This window comes from Garra rufa, chromosome 23 (genome assembly GCF_049309525.1).
Source record: "Garra rufa chromosome 23, GarRuf1.0, whole genome shotgun sequence".
NCBI lineage: Eukaryota > Metazoa > Chordata > Actinopteri > Cypriniformes > Cyprinidae > Garra > Garra rufa.
In genome coordinates this window covers 38,542,574-38,558,474 of record NC_133383.1, presented here as the reverse complement: position 1 = coordinate 38,558,474, position 15,901 = coordinate 38,542,574, and the positions used below count along the sequence as shown (strand labels likewise).

The following is a 15,901-nucleotide window of genomic DNA, read 5'->3' as shown; positions in this document are numbered from 1 at the left end:
ACAAAACAAACAGGAATCCAGGAAACAAAACCACAACGTAACTTTATGCCCAGACAATGAAACTGGGGAACAAAGGACTATTTAAACACAAGCAAAGGGGAGTGGCCACTAAACAAGGACAGGTGAAACCAATCAGGGATAACAAGGGGAAGTACAAATGTACAAATATGGGCAAAAGAGGAAACCAAATCATCTAACCAAAAGGGGGAGACAAAGGAAGAAACCAACACATTGGAAACACAAGGGAGGGAAACAGTGGGAAAACAGAACAAAACAGACTATAAACCTGACAGTAATATAATCAGACTACTTTTAGAATACTTTTGACCTAACTCATTTATCACATTGATTTAAACAGTTTAAACAGTATCATAATAATGTAAAAACACAAAGAGTGAAAAAATACATTCCTTTCGTTGTAATTAACAACATGAATTGCATTAAACATGACTGTACATATGTGTATGAAATATATGGCACAAATATGGATACTAACAACAACTGGCCATGTCCAGCCTGCACTTCTCCTTGGATTCAATTTAGTAGAAGCCTGAAGTACTACAGCTGTCCTACAGTCCATACAGCTGTTGGGGAGTGAACAGAAAAGACCATATCTACATCAGGAAAGTACTGACATGATGGTAAATACAGAAGCTGGAGAACAATTTCAAGTGCACCAAAGTGTATAACAAAAAAAAAAAAAAAAAAAAAAAAATAAACTAGAGTGTAAGCAGAAAAAAGCAAAAAAGTTATTGATGATTTTATTTTCCAGCAGGATTTGGCACCTGCCCACAAAGCCAAAACTACCAGTACCTGGTTAATAGCCATGGAATAACTGTTCTTGATTGTCCAGCAAACTCGCCTGACTTAAACCCCATTGAAAATCTATGGGGTATTGTCAAAAGGAAGATGAAGGAACAGAGACCCTGAAATGCAGACGAGCTGAAGGCCAATATCAAAGCAACTTGGGCTCCATAACACCTCAACTGTGTCAAAGGATGATCGCCTCCATGCCACGCGCCTTGATGCTGGATTAAGTGCAAAAGGAGGCCCAACAAAGTACTGAGGACATAATACAGTACATTGAAACACTTTTCAGAAGGCCAACACGTGTTTAATATGCTTTTTTTTATTGGTCACATGAAATATTCTAATTTTGTGCAATACTGCATTTTTTTTTCTTTAATCCATAATCATTAAAATTGAAACAAATGAAGTCTTGAAATATTTCACTTTGTGTGTAGTGAACTAATATAACATACAAGTTTCACTTTTTTGAAACAAATTATTGAAATAAATGGAGTAATGGACTTTCCCTCGATATTCTATTTTTTGGCACATGCCTGTTTATCCATAGTACGTTGTCATTTGATTAAAATATTGCCATTCTTATACATAATACAACGTTTGAATTGCAATAATAACATTGAGGCCCAAACCAAATATATTAAAAGGCTTGAAAATAAAAGGAAACTCAATGGAATCAAAAGCTGTATAAAAATAACGAAAAGTTAGTTGAGCATCTGCAGTTCTGCACAGCATCAACGGACAACGGAAACAGCTGACGGACTGATCCACTCTTATGTAGGGGTGATTTTGTGAAACGATTTTGTATAACTTCATTCAATCATATAATAAATATCCGCTATACCACTTTACAATAGAAAAATACTACCAAAGAAACGTGTCCTTCTGATATCTTTCATATACTATTTGACAGCTTGAGCGCGTCTAACAGAAGTGTGTCAAATTCACACCGACGTGTCATCAGATGGTTCAGTCCGAGGATGGCCGCTGCTGTCAGTGTAAATAAACAGGCGAACGCAGCAGCGATGGAGCCTTGTGTGAGACACGGTCGCGGTACAACCGCTAATGCGGTGAAGGTATGACGCATATGACATAAATAACCACTACACTAGAGGTTTAGCTTATAAAAATCATGCGGTCGATGTTGTTTTTGTCCTGCCGGTGTTCAATGAGCTGTTGCAGAGCGTTAGCACGCTAATGATAGCAACATTCAAAACTGTCACTGCGTTCTTTATGTTAAACACTGTCACACACTTAATTATAAACTCATGACACTTTAAACGTCTAACTGTTATAAAATATTGTGTTGTACTGATAAATGTACAGCTTTGACAGCAATGGCACTAAGCGAGTTAGCTGGCTAGCTAAATGATCAGCTGGTCAGAGCACTAAAAGGCTGTCTCAAAACCTAAGGTGCATATTTAAACTCAAGTTATAGACTTATTTGAGAAACTGTAAGGCTGATGTGAAATTGTCGATTAATGAGTTGTGCCCAAGGCGTATTCATGTATAACCGACATGAAAGTTACTGTATAATAACATTGGACTGGATATGATTGCGATTTAATGAAGTCTATATTCACTCTGCAAGACAAACGATAGTGCGGTGTTTAATTGGTGCTAATTTGTAAATATTAATTTAAATCTTGGTTATTAAAAATATCTATTAAATAAAACTTTGTTTTAAAAACATTTAGACACTCAATGCACATGTAAATACTTTTTAATTAAACAGCAAATATCAAACCATGTAAGTAATTTTAAAGCAAGACAGCTCAGGTGCACACTTTAAGCAAAACATTTTATAAAAAGATTTTATTTGCATATATTTGTGCTATTCTCAAGGTGTTGGAGTGCGGTGTTTGCGAGGATGTGTTTTCACTACAAGGCGACAAGGTGCCGCGGCTCCTGCTGTGTGGACACACGGTGTGTCACGACTGTTTGACCCGTCTGCCTCTTCACGGCAGGGCAGTCCGCTGCCCCTTTGACAGACAGGTCACTGAGCTGGGTGAGTTTAACATTGCCTTTTTATTTTAACAGTGCAATCCTTAATTTAGGATTTATGTATGTAGTGGAAAGAAATGTCTCACGCTGTCTCATTTTGCTCTCCAGGGGACTCAGGTGTATGGGGCCTGAAGAAGAACTTTGCCCTGCTAGAATTGCTTGAACGGCTGCAAAATGGGGCCAGCAATCAGTCAGGCATGTCAGAGGATGCGCTCCGTGAGATGGGCGAGGTTAGAGATGTGCATTTTCTATTATCCACCTTTTTCTTTAATGCGGAAGTAAGCCACTGTAGGGAAATAAAGAAAAAAATAACAACGTGCAATAAACGGTAAAACCATTTGCACTACAACCCATTGTGTTCATAATTAAGACAATACATTAAAATATGGTAAGACACACCAATTTGCAATATCAAGCAGCAAAATTAGCTGTTTTGTACAGCTAAAAATAGCTAGATGTGGATGAGACCAAAAGCCAGCACACCTACAATTAATTGCAGCCAGCACACCTACAATTAATATATTTATGTAGGAGAACTAGAGGTGTGCGATATGAAAATTTTTGGAAAACGTGTTCTGCTTTTGGAGAAATATCGTAGTATCGTGCTATTCTATCAGCTGCAGTTCTGGCGCCTCCGTCTCAATATACTGTATAACACGACATACATTCACATCAGTTTTAACTCTGTGGTAGAGTTACACTTACAGGACATTGCACTTATTCACAGTTACAAAAGTACATTATTTGCTTTACAGTTTTGCCGGTTAAAGATTTTATATGCATGCTGTTCTGACATGCATGCGCTTTTCCAGAGTGCGCACACCTGAAGCGCGCACGCTAAAGGCATAAATAACTCAACTAGCGCCTAATTACTGAACTGAAGTTATGTCTCACGTCTAATTACGCTAATACTGTCAAAACACACAAGGTTTACATATAAACACAGCTGCTTATGTCTAAAGTGAAAGTAAACGATTTAGAGAAAAACAGACGCGAGCCTGTATATTAGATGCGTTCAGCTCTTAAAGGGACAGCAGACTAATTGTACTAAACATGCTGCATGTCATTAAAGGGATAGTTCAGCCAAAATCATAATTCTGTCATTATTTACTCATGTGTTGTCCCAAACTTGTATTGATTTCTTTCTTGTGCTAAACACAAAATAATATATTTAAAAAAAATGTGGGTAACCAAGCAGTAGCTGGTCCCCATTGAATGTAATAATAGAAATTATCAAATAGATAACAAGGTTTAAGACAACCTGAGAGTGAGTAAATGACGGTATAAAAATAAAACACAAGGACAGATTTGACAGACAGATGACAGAATTTTCATTTTTTTCAACTATTCTTTTAATGTTAATAAAACAAAACACAAAGAGAAAAATCACTCACTCCTTTTGACTGAAGAACTTTAATACAGTTGCTTTATTAAGAATCAATGTACAATTAATGTATATAGTGTATAAGTGTATAGTGTTTGACTTTTTATATTTAATTCAATTTCTTGAATGCTACTGCTAAATACACCTACTGTACCTGAAAAATAATGGACTCTTTGTTTTATTTGTATTACGTTTATTTGTAATGCGTTTCTTTGTTCTTATTTTTTTTTAATGACAAAGAATTTTATCTTCGCTTACTTTGGTCTAAGTATCTGCTATTTTTTTATTGAATATTTTGTTACCTTGAAAGGCTTTGTTTTAAAAAAAATTAAAATTAGTTTGTACTGCTCAGACAACTTGCAAAATAGTAAAACCAACATGACAAAGAATCGTGATAAAATCGTCAATTGTGAAATTTCTGAAAAAAATCGTAATATATTTTTGCCATATCGCCCACCCCTAAGGACAACCTGTTATGGCTTCTTTTATAAAAGCAATGAATTAGGTTGTGTATCATGGTTTGATCATATTGTATTTTTGTTTGCCATGTCTCCATTAGTGCATAATCCGCTGTGATGAAGATGAGACTCACACTGCTTCTGTGTACTGCACGGTTTGTGCCACACACCTGTGTGCCGAGTGCTCCCAGCTCACCCACTCCACCCGAACGCTGGCCAAACACCGGCGTGTGCCGCTGGCAGACAAGCCCCATGAGAAGATGCTTTGTCCACAGCACCAGGTGCACGCCATTGAGTTTGTCTGCTTGGAAGACGGCTGCCAGCCTGGCCCACTCATGTGCTGTGTGTGCAAGGAGTATGGGAAGCATCAAGGGCATAAGGTACAGAGCATAAATGCATAATTCAAAACTACTTGTTTGTCTTTAGGCTTAGAAAATTGGCATGGATTTCTTAATTCAGTTTCAATCCTGTAGTGTATCTTGTAAATTTTCTGATTTCATTACAATTTTAGGAAAGTAACAGTGCATTTGTTTTTAAGATGCATTGTTTAAAGTTGCATTGCAAGAGAATTATTTTTGAAAAACTCTTGAAATATAACTTAAATAATTGTTGGCATTGGTGTTTCTGGTGCAAGTAGGATTATAATTGTTAAAGGGATAGTTCACCCACGAATGAAAATTCTGTCACCTTCATGTCGTTCCAAACCTGTAAGACCTTTGTTCGTCTTTGGAACACAAATTAGAATTTTCATTTTTGGGTGATCTCTTTAAATAAACTAAAAACATTAAAACATTTTACTTAAAATTAACCTTACTTATAATAATAATAATAATAATAATAATAATAATAATAATAATAATATACATTATTATAATTTTTATTATTATTATTATTTGCTTGAAATGAAATAAACCCCCCAAAAAAAAAAAAAAAAAAAAAAAAAAAAAAAAATATATATATATATATATATATATATATATATATATATATAGGTATTAATAATAAATCTATAAATAAAACATTGTATTTCAGCCACTTGCTAAGGTAATATTTCTTATTTTCATTTAGTTTAACCTGAAGTACTAAGTACCAAAACTAAAATAAAGATAAAAGCTGTATTAAATAAAAAAGGATGTAAATTTTTTTTTAAAGCATATTTTAGTATGTTTGAAATACTATTGTGTTTTTTATTAATATTTTATACATGAGTTTTTATTTTTATATTTTCTGTTTTATTTAAATTTTTGTTTATATATGTGCTTGTCATTTTTAGTATTTATCAAGGTCTTCATCTGCTTCAACTCCGCTTGGGGTTGCAACATGCTCTCTTCACCCCTGTGTACTCTCTTGTTAACCTTTGTGGTTGATTACATAGTAATAATAACTCATAAGCATCTCTTACACAATTGTTTCTTACTCGTCCTAACAAAGCAAATTTTGCAGTTGCAAGCATTTTTATCCCAAAGCATCTGCCATCAACTTAAAATAAGCAAATAACATAACCTAGAAACAGGTAAATTGCAATATTTTTATCCAAATCCAAGACATTCAAAACTTACAATGAGTGTTCTGTAGTGATTCAGGATAAGCCAAAAACATGGTTTGGAAAATGGATTCATGATGTACTCACTTATTATTTAAATTTTGTAAATTATGAACTCAAAAAAAGTTACGGACTGCAGCTTTAACTATAAAAAAAAATAAAACTGGTCATTTATTAATTCATTTATTTTACTTAATCAATTTGCTATTCGTTGTATTGAATTAAATTAAGTTGTAAATCAAATGCAATGCTAACGAATCTAGAATCAAACCAGTTCATTGTCAATCACACAATTTATACCTATTCTGAAATCATTCACATATTTCTGTTTTATTGCAAAGAGGATATTTTGTACCTAGCCCGATTCACATTTTCTATTATCTATTTTTTTTTCTTCTTCACTAAACATTTCACCAGCATGCTGTATTAGAGGGTGAAGCCAACCAGATCCGAGCATCCATCCTGGATATGGCACACTGCATCCGTACATTCACAGAGGAAGTGTCAGAGTACTCCAGGAAACTAGTGGGCATCGTGCAGCAGATCGAAGGAGGAGAGCAGATCGTGGAGGACAGCATGGGCATGGCTCACACTGAACATGTATGATCATGTTTTTGTGTGTTCATAATGGCCTACTTCATTTGCATCTTAATGCGTTTCCACTGTACCTTTCTTTGGTTTCCTCTCAGGTTCCAGGAACAGCCGAGAGTGCCCGGTCTTGCGTGCGTGCCTATTTTGCGGATCTACACGAGACCCTGTGCCGTCAGGAGGAGATGGCTCTGAGCGTGGTGGACGCACACGTCAGAGAGAGGCTGATCTGGCTTCGGCAGCAGCAGGAGGACATGACTATACTGCTGTCACAGGTGTCCACTGCCTGTCTGCACTGCGAGAAAACACTGCAGCAGGTACAGACTTGATCACGTGACACAATCAGTTGATCGTAAGAAGTTCAGGCATTTGAGTTTGTTTGTTGTTTTTCTGCTAGGATGATTGCAGGGTGGTTTTGGCAAAACAGGAGATCAACCGACTACTAGAGACACTGCAGAAACAGCAGCAGCAGTTTACAGAGCTGGCCGACCACATTCAACTGGATGCAGGCATCCCTGTTACTTTCACCAAGGTAATTTTAACATTTGTGACATGGTAAGGTTAGTACAGCTTGTACAAACTTACGTGAGGGAAAGGGTTCGTACAAGGTGCTTAAAATGCTCGAAGTACTTGAATTTGACTTTTTAAATTTAAGGCCTGGAATACCCTTGTAAATGGTAATATTCCTGAAGAGGTACTTGAAGAGTGCTTTAATTATTGGAAGACAGTGTGTCTATGAAATAAGAGTTTGCATTTTTACTAAGCACATCATTTAATAAAAAAGAAATCTGACTTTTTTTTGCCTATTTTAGTTAGTGTCATAAAACTATCGAGCTAAACCATTAGTAGTATTAACAGTGTCATGTAAACAGCTGTGGATTCAAAAAGAAACAGATAAACCAAATCAATTGAGTGAGTCATTTAAGCTGGAACCGCTCCGATTGATTCAAGCTCGTGACTTCTTTTCATTTCAAGTGATTCACTGGCAAAAACCAGATTAAAAGAGCCATTCATTTTCAAATTTCAACATTGCTTGTAATGATTTTAAAAACCATTGCATCGCAACTTGATTCACTGTTTTGAAGTGCTGCAATCGGATTGTGTATCGCAATTCATTTGATTCAGATCCGGCCTTCAAATTGCGTATTGTGAATAATTTGATTTAGATCAGGGCTTTGGAGTGGGTCTGTGAATCATTTTACTTAGATTTGAACTTTGCTTATTGCAAATCAATTATTTTAGATCGGAACCTCAAGTCGCGTATTGCGAATCATTTAGATCGGAACTTTGATTCATTTGATTCAGATCAGAATTTCGGAGCGGGTTCTTAAATAATTCTGCAAATTGAATGATTTGTGATCCATGCTCCAAAGACTGAACTGAAATGATGGTTCATGAATCATTACTCAGATTAAGACTTTGGAGCAAGGATTGTGAATAATTTGATTCAGATCGGGATTCAGAGCGGTTTTGCAAATCTTTTTTTTCTTAAACAGTAGAAAACATAAAACCATAAGTGAGATCCTTGAACATCAAAAAAGTAGTGCTTGAACCCTGGATGGAGTTACTCATATTAAAAAAATCTGAAACGATTATCTGAAATTATCTGATTAACGGAAATCTGAAATCCTTGTATTTCTGTATTTTTGGAGATATATTGAACCAAGGTGACAATACGTCCTGATGGACATTTCTGAATTGCTTAAACTGCCTGGTTTTGGGCTTGTTTTGCTATGATTTGAATGCAGAACAATAGAAAAACAAAGCCATTTTAGGCAATTAAAGAATCTCAGTCTGGAAATAAAAGAGGACGTTTGGTCATCTAAAAAAATTGAGTCCATCTTTTCCCCAGGACAACCGTGTACACATTGGTCCAAAAATGGAGATCCGCGTTGTGACTTTGGGCTTAGATGGAGCTGGCAAAACTACTATTCTCTTCAAACTGAAGCAAGATGAGTTTATGCAGCCCATACCGACTATAGGTATCTACATGAACCTGCAATACTTGTACACACATTCAAATATGCCTCTTTTTTTTCAGCAAGTCAGAGGGATTTTTTTTTTTCTGTTTCAGGTTTTAATGTAGAAACTGTTGAATACAAAAACCTGAAATTCACCATTTGGGATGTGGGTGGCAAACATAAACTCCGTCCACTATGGAAACACTACTATCTGAACACACAAGGTAACAGTTCACCTCAGTGTTACCTTGTTGATGATTAAAATCCCACAATCATATTACTTTCATAATGAGTGCATAGGACTGAATCTGGTCTTGTATTGTCTCCCAGCTGTGGTGTTTGTGATTGACAGCTGTCACAGAGACAGGCTGATGGAGTCTCACAGTGAACTGGCCAAACTGCTGACAGAGAAGGAGCTCAGAGATGCTCTGCTGCTCATCTTTGCCAACAAACAGGTGAGAGATTAGAAAAATACAGCTAATTTAACGAAATATTTTTTTCATATACATGTGCCTGTCAGGTTTCGTAAAATTAAATTTTCCTTTAGACTTTAATAGGATTTTTGGGTCGTGATGGGTCTGTTACCTTGTTCCACTGTTACCCCCCCCCCCCCCCGTCCGACGGTCCTGTCTGCGACTATGAAAGAATATTTTGGATTTTAATGATTTTTAAGGGAGTTTGATATGAGATATTGATTTAATACAACAGTTAAATTTACAAGAAGTTAATATTAAGTAACTTACATTGTCTGACTATAACACTATTGCCTGATTTTGCTCTATTTCATCATCAAAAATGGTCTGAACTCACAGATGAGCTGCCGTGCATCTGATTGATTCAGTTTCCATTCATAAAGACAGTCACTTGCTTTATTCTTAAATGGATCAGCTGTTCAAATGAATAAAATTAATGACATGATTCAGTAATTAAATTAGTGACTTACTCACTGACTTACCCACTAACAGATCTATCAGAAGTATCTTTTTAGTTATATAAATCATTTTATATTTCTGTATTCAAATTTTAATGTTTAAAACATCGATCACAACATGAATTTATGAATTTGATTGCACTCATGCCACCTCTGAGCCTCATTAAACATTAAAATACACCTACAAGCAACTTTTGTGTTCTTCTGTAGTACAAATAAATTTCATTAATGCTGATTTCATTTGATTGGTAACTTATTCTACTTGTTCTTATTCTGTTGTTTTAATTCATTTTTAAAAGCTTAATGTTGACATAAAAGATGACATGAAACAAAATTCTCCTGTAAATTACTTTAAGGAGTCAAATATCACTTCATAATAGGAAGGCAAATTTGTTCATCAGATTTTTTGATTAAGAGGTGCTTCTAAAATTTTGACTGTGCTTCAAGACAAAAGTACAAAAGAAAATTAAATGTAGAGCCCTGATAATTATATTTACATGCTATGTTATAGAAAAAAGAAAGCTCTCATATTTGATCAAATATCTTAATTTGTGTTTTAAAGATTCACAAATCTCTTATGGGTTTGAAACAACATGAGGTTGAATAATTAATGATTCATTTTGGGGTGAGCTATCACTTTATGTATTTGTTTTGCTACATGTATTAGGTAGATTATTGCTAATACAGTGCCTTGCGAAATTATTCATTCCCCTTCATTTTTTTTCACATTTTGTTTTGTTGCTGCCTTATGTTAAACTACTTTAAATTACTTTTTTCCCCACATTAATCTACATTCCCTACTCCATAATGGCAAAACAAAAAATAGATTTTTAACATTTTAGATTTTTATTTTTAATAAATTTGCACAAAAGATCCCGTTGCATAAGTATTCATACCCTTTTCTGGGACACTCGAAATTTAGCTCAGGAGCATTCATATTGCTTCTAGATGTTACTACACTTCGAGTGGAGTTAAACTGTGGCAAATTCATTTGAATGAGTCTGATTTAGAAAGGCACACACCTCTCAGAAAAGGTCTAACAGCTGAAAATACATATCAGAGCAAAAACCAAGTCCTGAGGTCAAGATAACTGCCTGTAGAGCTCAGTGACAGACTTGCGTTTAGGCAATGATCTCGGGAAGAGTTCAGAAACAAATCTGCTGCATTGAAGGTTCACAGAAGCATTATCCATAATGGAAGACGATTGGAACAACTAGGACTCTAGAAAATGTCTGCCAGCCCCCATCCAAGCTGACAGAGCTTGAGAGGTAAAAAGGTGAGGCAAAGAATGGCAGATAATTTCCAAATGCAGATGTGCAAAGCTTGTCACATCAGACCCAAAAAGACTTGAGGCTGTAAAGGTGCTTCAACTATGTACTGAGTTAAGGGTATGAATACTTATGCAATGTACTTATTTCAGTGTTTTGTTTTTTTTTAAATATAAATTTGTAAAATTTGCAAATCTGGTTTTTGCTTTGTCTTTATTACGGTGTATGGAGTGTAAATTGATGTGGGGAAAAACTAGGGCTGCAACTAACGATTATTTTGATAATCAATTGGTTGGCGGTTATTTTTTCAACTAATCGTTTAGTTGGCTTAATTTCCCATTTTTTGTTTTTTTTCAAAATCACACTATTTCACATTCTGAATGCTATGAAAACACAGTGCTTTACAATTTACAACAATTCACCTGTCATAATAAGGAGAAAATACAAATATCTGAAGAAAAACACACTTTCAAGCAGAAAATACAGTGTTTCTGCTATTTATTCCGCCATGGCGTTTAGTGTCCGGCCAATAGCAGCAGCAGCAGCGAGCACAAGTGCCTTCAGCAGAGTTCCACGTTCAAATGCACGCAGTAAGCTTAAACTGGCCGCAAAGCCCCAGCTAAAGTAATACTAGTAAACTAGTATTTTCTGAGTCAGTGTCGCAAAGATAAATTTGACGATCCTAACTCGACATCTGCTCACTGGATGCGCTTTTAATGCCTAAATGCATCTTTATGGATTAGGCCTATAGCCAGGGGCGCGGCTCGCAATTTTGGGCCCTATGACAAAATATGAGGTTGGGCCCCCCCACCACACAAAAGCAGACCTCTGGGGGCCCCTAAATGGCGTGGGCCCTTAGAATTGTCCTAACTTTTCCCCCCTTAGCGGTGCCCCTGCCTATAGCTAATGAAAGAGTTTTGTTTTCGATTTGAATTATTTCGTTTTATAGTAGTGAAGTAATAAAGTCAATTTATTACTCTTACATCTATGAGCAAAAATGAAGTTACACATAGCGCTGGCGGCACCATATCCTGCAAAGCTTTCACTCTCCGCACAAACGATTGGATATGTGCCTATTAGTATACATTTATCTAGGTTAAACAATTCAACTAATATTGTGATATGCTTTAAGTTTTTTTTTTAATCTAAGGATTTTAATTTAAATCGTGATGACTTGAGAAGGCTAAATTGATCTGTTTGTCGCTGGCCGATACTTTAAAAAATGAAAACTTGAACTTCACAAACAACGTGTTCCAAATATATTTCTAAATTAACTTTATAAACTAAAGAAACAAAAATAAATGTAATTACTTTGCTATTAAAAACAGCAGCTGTGCAATGGGGAAGAGAAAGAGAACTCGGCCAGAAATTCTGATGAGCTGTCGAGGTTGTTAGGAATTTTTGCAACGAATGTTTGTTTAATAGCCTATTTAACACTTTTTTTAGGCTACTTTCTTATTTAAATGTATTATTTTGTTTATTTTATGTTTTGTAATTTTAGCGATTTGTAGGCTGCTTGTTCACCGACGGAATTTCTCAAATAAACGCACGTTTGTGAATACTGTTTGAGCCTCCTTTATATAAAACACCGCACCACCGGCAGTGGTAAAACTACCACCGTCACAGCCATACAGTTCCTACCCTCCATAAATAGGTATGTGCACTACATGTTGTATTTAAATCTAAATTTAACATTCAACGACAGACGTTTCAGCACAATGAATGTTTTTTTGCGCTGAGTATTAATTGTCTACATGTCTGTGTTCCTGTCTGACGCTCATTCAGTAAAGATTTAAACTTAACACAGACTGCCAGAATGGACTTTAATGCATAAATGGAAATGCTTGTGTGAATGTGTGACATTTACAAATAAGGATATGACCGTAAACTGAAAGTTTTCATGCTGAGGATGCAAACGGATCTCAAAGTGCCTCACAGGGCAAGCCATTACGCTATAAGCTTGAAGTTTAAAATAAGGAATTCTCATGTTTTGGGCAGCTTGGATCACGTAACTCTCCTGCAGCATCTCAGTCTGTATCCTCCACTATTTTTACATGCATTTTGTCCATAGAAATGCGTCATTCAGTGCTGTAATTTGACGTGATCCTCTGAAGTTGTAAGTGCACTGTGGGTGGACCGATTAATCGATAATGAGAATCGTTGTCGACGAATTTCATTTTCGATAAGTTGTTGCAGCCCTAGGAAAAACTCATTTAAAGCAGTTTAACATAATGCTGCAACAAAACGTGAAAAAAATTAAGGGGTATGAATACTTTTGCAAGGCACTGTATGTGTGTTCTTTGTGAATCAAATCCTTGACTTTGAACTCCTAAACACGATTTGTCTCTCTGTAGGAAGTTCCCGGCGCAGTGTCTGTGGAGGAGATGACGGAGCTCCTGAGCTTACACAAACTGTGCTGCGGCCGCAGCTGGCACATCCAGGGCTGCGACGCCCGCAGCGGCATGGGTCTACACGAAGGGTTAGACTGGCTCTCACGCCAGTTGGTGGCCGCAGGAGTGCTCGACGTGGCCTGAGGGACGCTTACCCACACTGAATAGACTTACGACTTAAAACTCAAACCGGTCCATGCCATTTGCACACTTACCCTGCTCATGTTTACCCACAGTACCACGTCATCCCATCATACATTAGTAGACTTGCTGCTGTGTGCACTCGTGGCTCAATGGTGTATATTAGTGGAGCTTAAATAGGAGTGATTTAAGGTTAAAAACAAGGCAAGATGCTGCTGATAACCACCATTATTTTGACTCAGCAGTGACAGATGTTGCTTTTGTTGCCCCGTAGACTTCCATTGTACATGCTTTAATGTAAAAATGATTTTTGTTGGTTTTTACAAAGTCCCTTATCAGTTCCCTATCACAGAGAGCTGTTCAGAAATGTGTTCAACCTGGACTATTCCTTTAAAAACATGTTAATTCACATTACTAACTAAACTTACTGTCTCTTCTGTCAAAACAGACAAATTTGCTGAAAATGTACTCTGCCTCAGGCCATCCAAGATCTAGATGAGTTTGTTTCTTCATGGAGAACTTTAGCATTACATCACTTGCTCACCAGTGAATGGGTGCCGTTAGAATGAGAGTCTGAACAGCTGATAAAAATCCGCAGTCCATCAGTTAACATCTTGTGAAGTGAAAAGTAGTGTTTGTAACAAACAAATCCATCATTAATATGTTAAAAACATTGCTTCTGGCCAAAATAGAGTTCATAATCCATAATAACGCTTCCTCCTTCATGTTCACTTGGAAACAATGTTTAAATTGTGCATATTTCTCTCCTGATTTAGACGAGACAACAGTTTTCACTAGAGGAAGCAATATCAGAAACGTCTTGATGAAGTTGTTTCTTCCAAACTTGCAAACATGTTTTAATCAGCTGTTTGGACTGTTATTCTGACGGCACCCATTCACTGCAGAGGATCCATTGCTGAGCAAATGATGCAATGCTAAAATTTTCCAATCTACATTTTGGATTGCTTGAGTTTAAGAACATTTTCAGCCATTTTTTTCACTTTTGGCTCAACTATTCCTTTAATATCTAGTTTGTTACTCCTCTTTTCATGGTCCGTTCACCCATTTGCTCATTCGCCTAATAGTAACTAATGCCTGGAGATAATTTGCGCATATATAGTAGATGTGCTTAAGCATATATACTGGTCATTTTTGTACAGACACCCTATGAAATCCTTATAGTGTCGTGTGCAAACCGCACACGAATAGGTTTAAATAGATCTATTAAATGTTTTAATCATTGGTAAGGATGAAACGAGGCATCAAACACCAGATTCATGGTTTCTGCAATGTGAAGTGCCTGTTAATGTGTCACATTAGCTACTGAAATAGTAAGAAAGGACGTGTGATCAAATCCATTGCCATTGATCAAAGGTTACATGCAAGTAATGGGGTGAATTTCACAAAACATGTCTATGACATGTATAAATCATGCTTTCCTTTAATATAAAATATACATATATATTTTGCATTAAGAAAGTGAAAATGGTTTTTATGTTAGAACATTCTTCATTTCGATCAAGCACATTTTACACTCAAATTTGCATTACTGTAATGTGAAATGCAAGAAATGCTTTTACGGTAATTACAGTAATGGAATTTCAACACATTTGTATGGAGTATGTGCTTAATTGTAATGAAAAGTGTAAATGCTAAACATTTAGTTAAAATTTATATTGATTTTGGGAGGTAAAATGTGACCCACATGCATTTTTGTGAGATTCACCCAAAAGCATACCATTGTTCTTGTTTTTTATGGTTATTGTGAATTTTTGGGCTATAAACGAGCCTGTAAATATTTATTGAAATGTACTTTGTGGTCTTAAGACTGATGCATGGGTGTAGGTGTATTTTCACCACGTATGGAGAGATGGATGTGTCTGTGGCAAAAAAAAAAAAAAAAAGTTACTGATTATTTATATTTTACAGGAGGGTGTAGTTGTCATGGAAAAACAAAAAAAACAAAAAACGTATAAACTTTCTCCCAGTTCTATGGTCCACTGCTTATTAATATCTGGCTATCTCTTTATTTGTTAGAACAAGTATTTCTTAGCATCTTAACTAAAGCAAACACTGTTACATTATATGAATTTAGACTCATCAGCTATAACAGATGTGGCTGTATGTAAACGCTCCATTATTTGACATTTTATCTGCAGTAGTCGGTTTTAGGAACCATCTCTTTGGGTTGAAACACTGATCCTCATTGCGATGTAATGTTTACTAACTGTACTTAGGTGAAACGCATGTGTGTAAATCGCAGGAGGATCTGAAGTTGTGAAAGTCTTTGTTGTTAATGTGAGTTTTGGACGCCTCTTAAGAAGCACAGTACACACCATCGTTTGTTGTTGATTTGATGACGGCTTTTTGTATAACCATTCATAATGTTATGCTATTAAAAAACAAAGCTGAACACACTTTGAATG

The 15,901-nt window shown here is 36.0% G+C and overlaps 1 protein-coding gene across 2 annotated transcripts; it reads left to right on the top strand.

Moving 5' to 3' along the window:
* The first annotated feature begins 1,787 nt into the window (after positions 1-1,787).
* trim23 (tripartite motif containing 23) lies at positions 1,788-15,892 on the top strand. 2 transcript variants are annotated; one of them, XM_073829074.1, is made up of 11 exons: positions 1,788-1,883; positions 2,653-2,815; positions 2,920-3,041; positions 4,755-5,033; positions 6,614-6,796; positions 6,886-7,101; positions 7,182-7,316; positions 8,637-8,766; positions 8,859-8,969; positions 9,076-9,200; positions 13,299-15,892. In XM_073829074.1, exons 1-11 carry the CDS (start codon positions 1,788-1,790, stop codon positions 13,476-13,478), a joined length of 1,740 nt encoding a protein of 579 aa, XP_073685175.1. In that variant the 3' UTR covers positions 13,479-15,892. The 2 variants fall into 2 exon arrangements, with proteins under 2 accessions (XP_073685175.1, XP_073685176.1); XM_073829075.1 differs by lacking the exons at positions 1,788-1,883; positions 2,653-2,815; positions 2,920-3,041 and having other exon boundaries at positions 4,771-4,881; positions 4,950-5,033.
* The last annotated feature ends 9 nt before the right edge of the window (positions 15,893-15,901 follow it).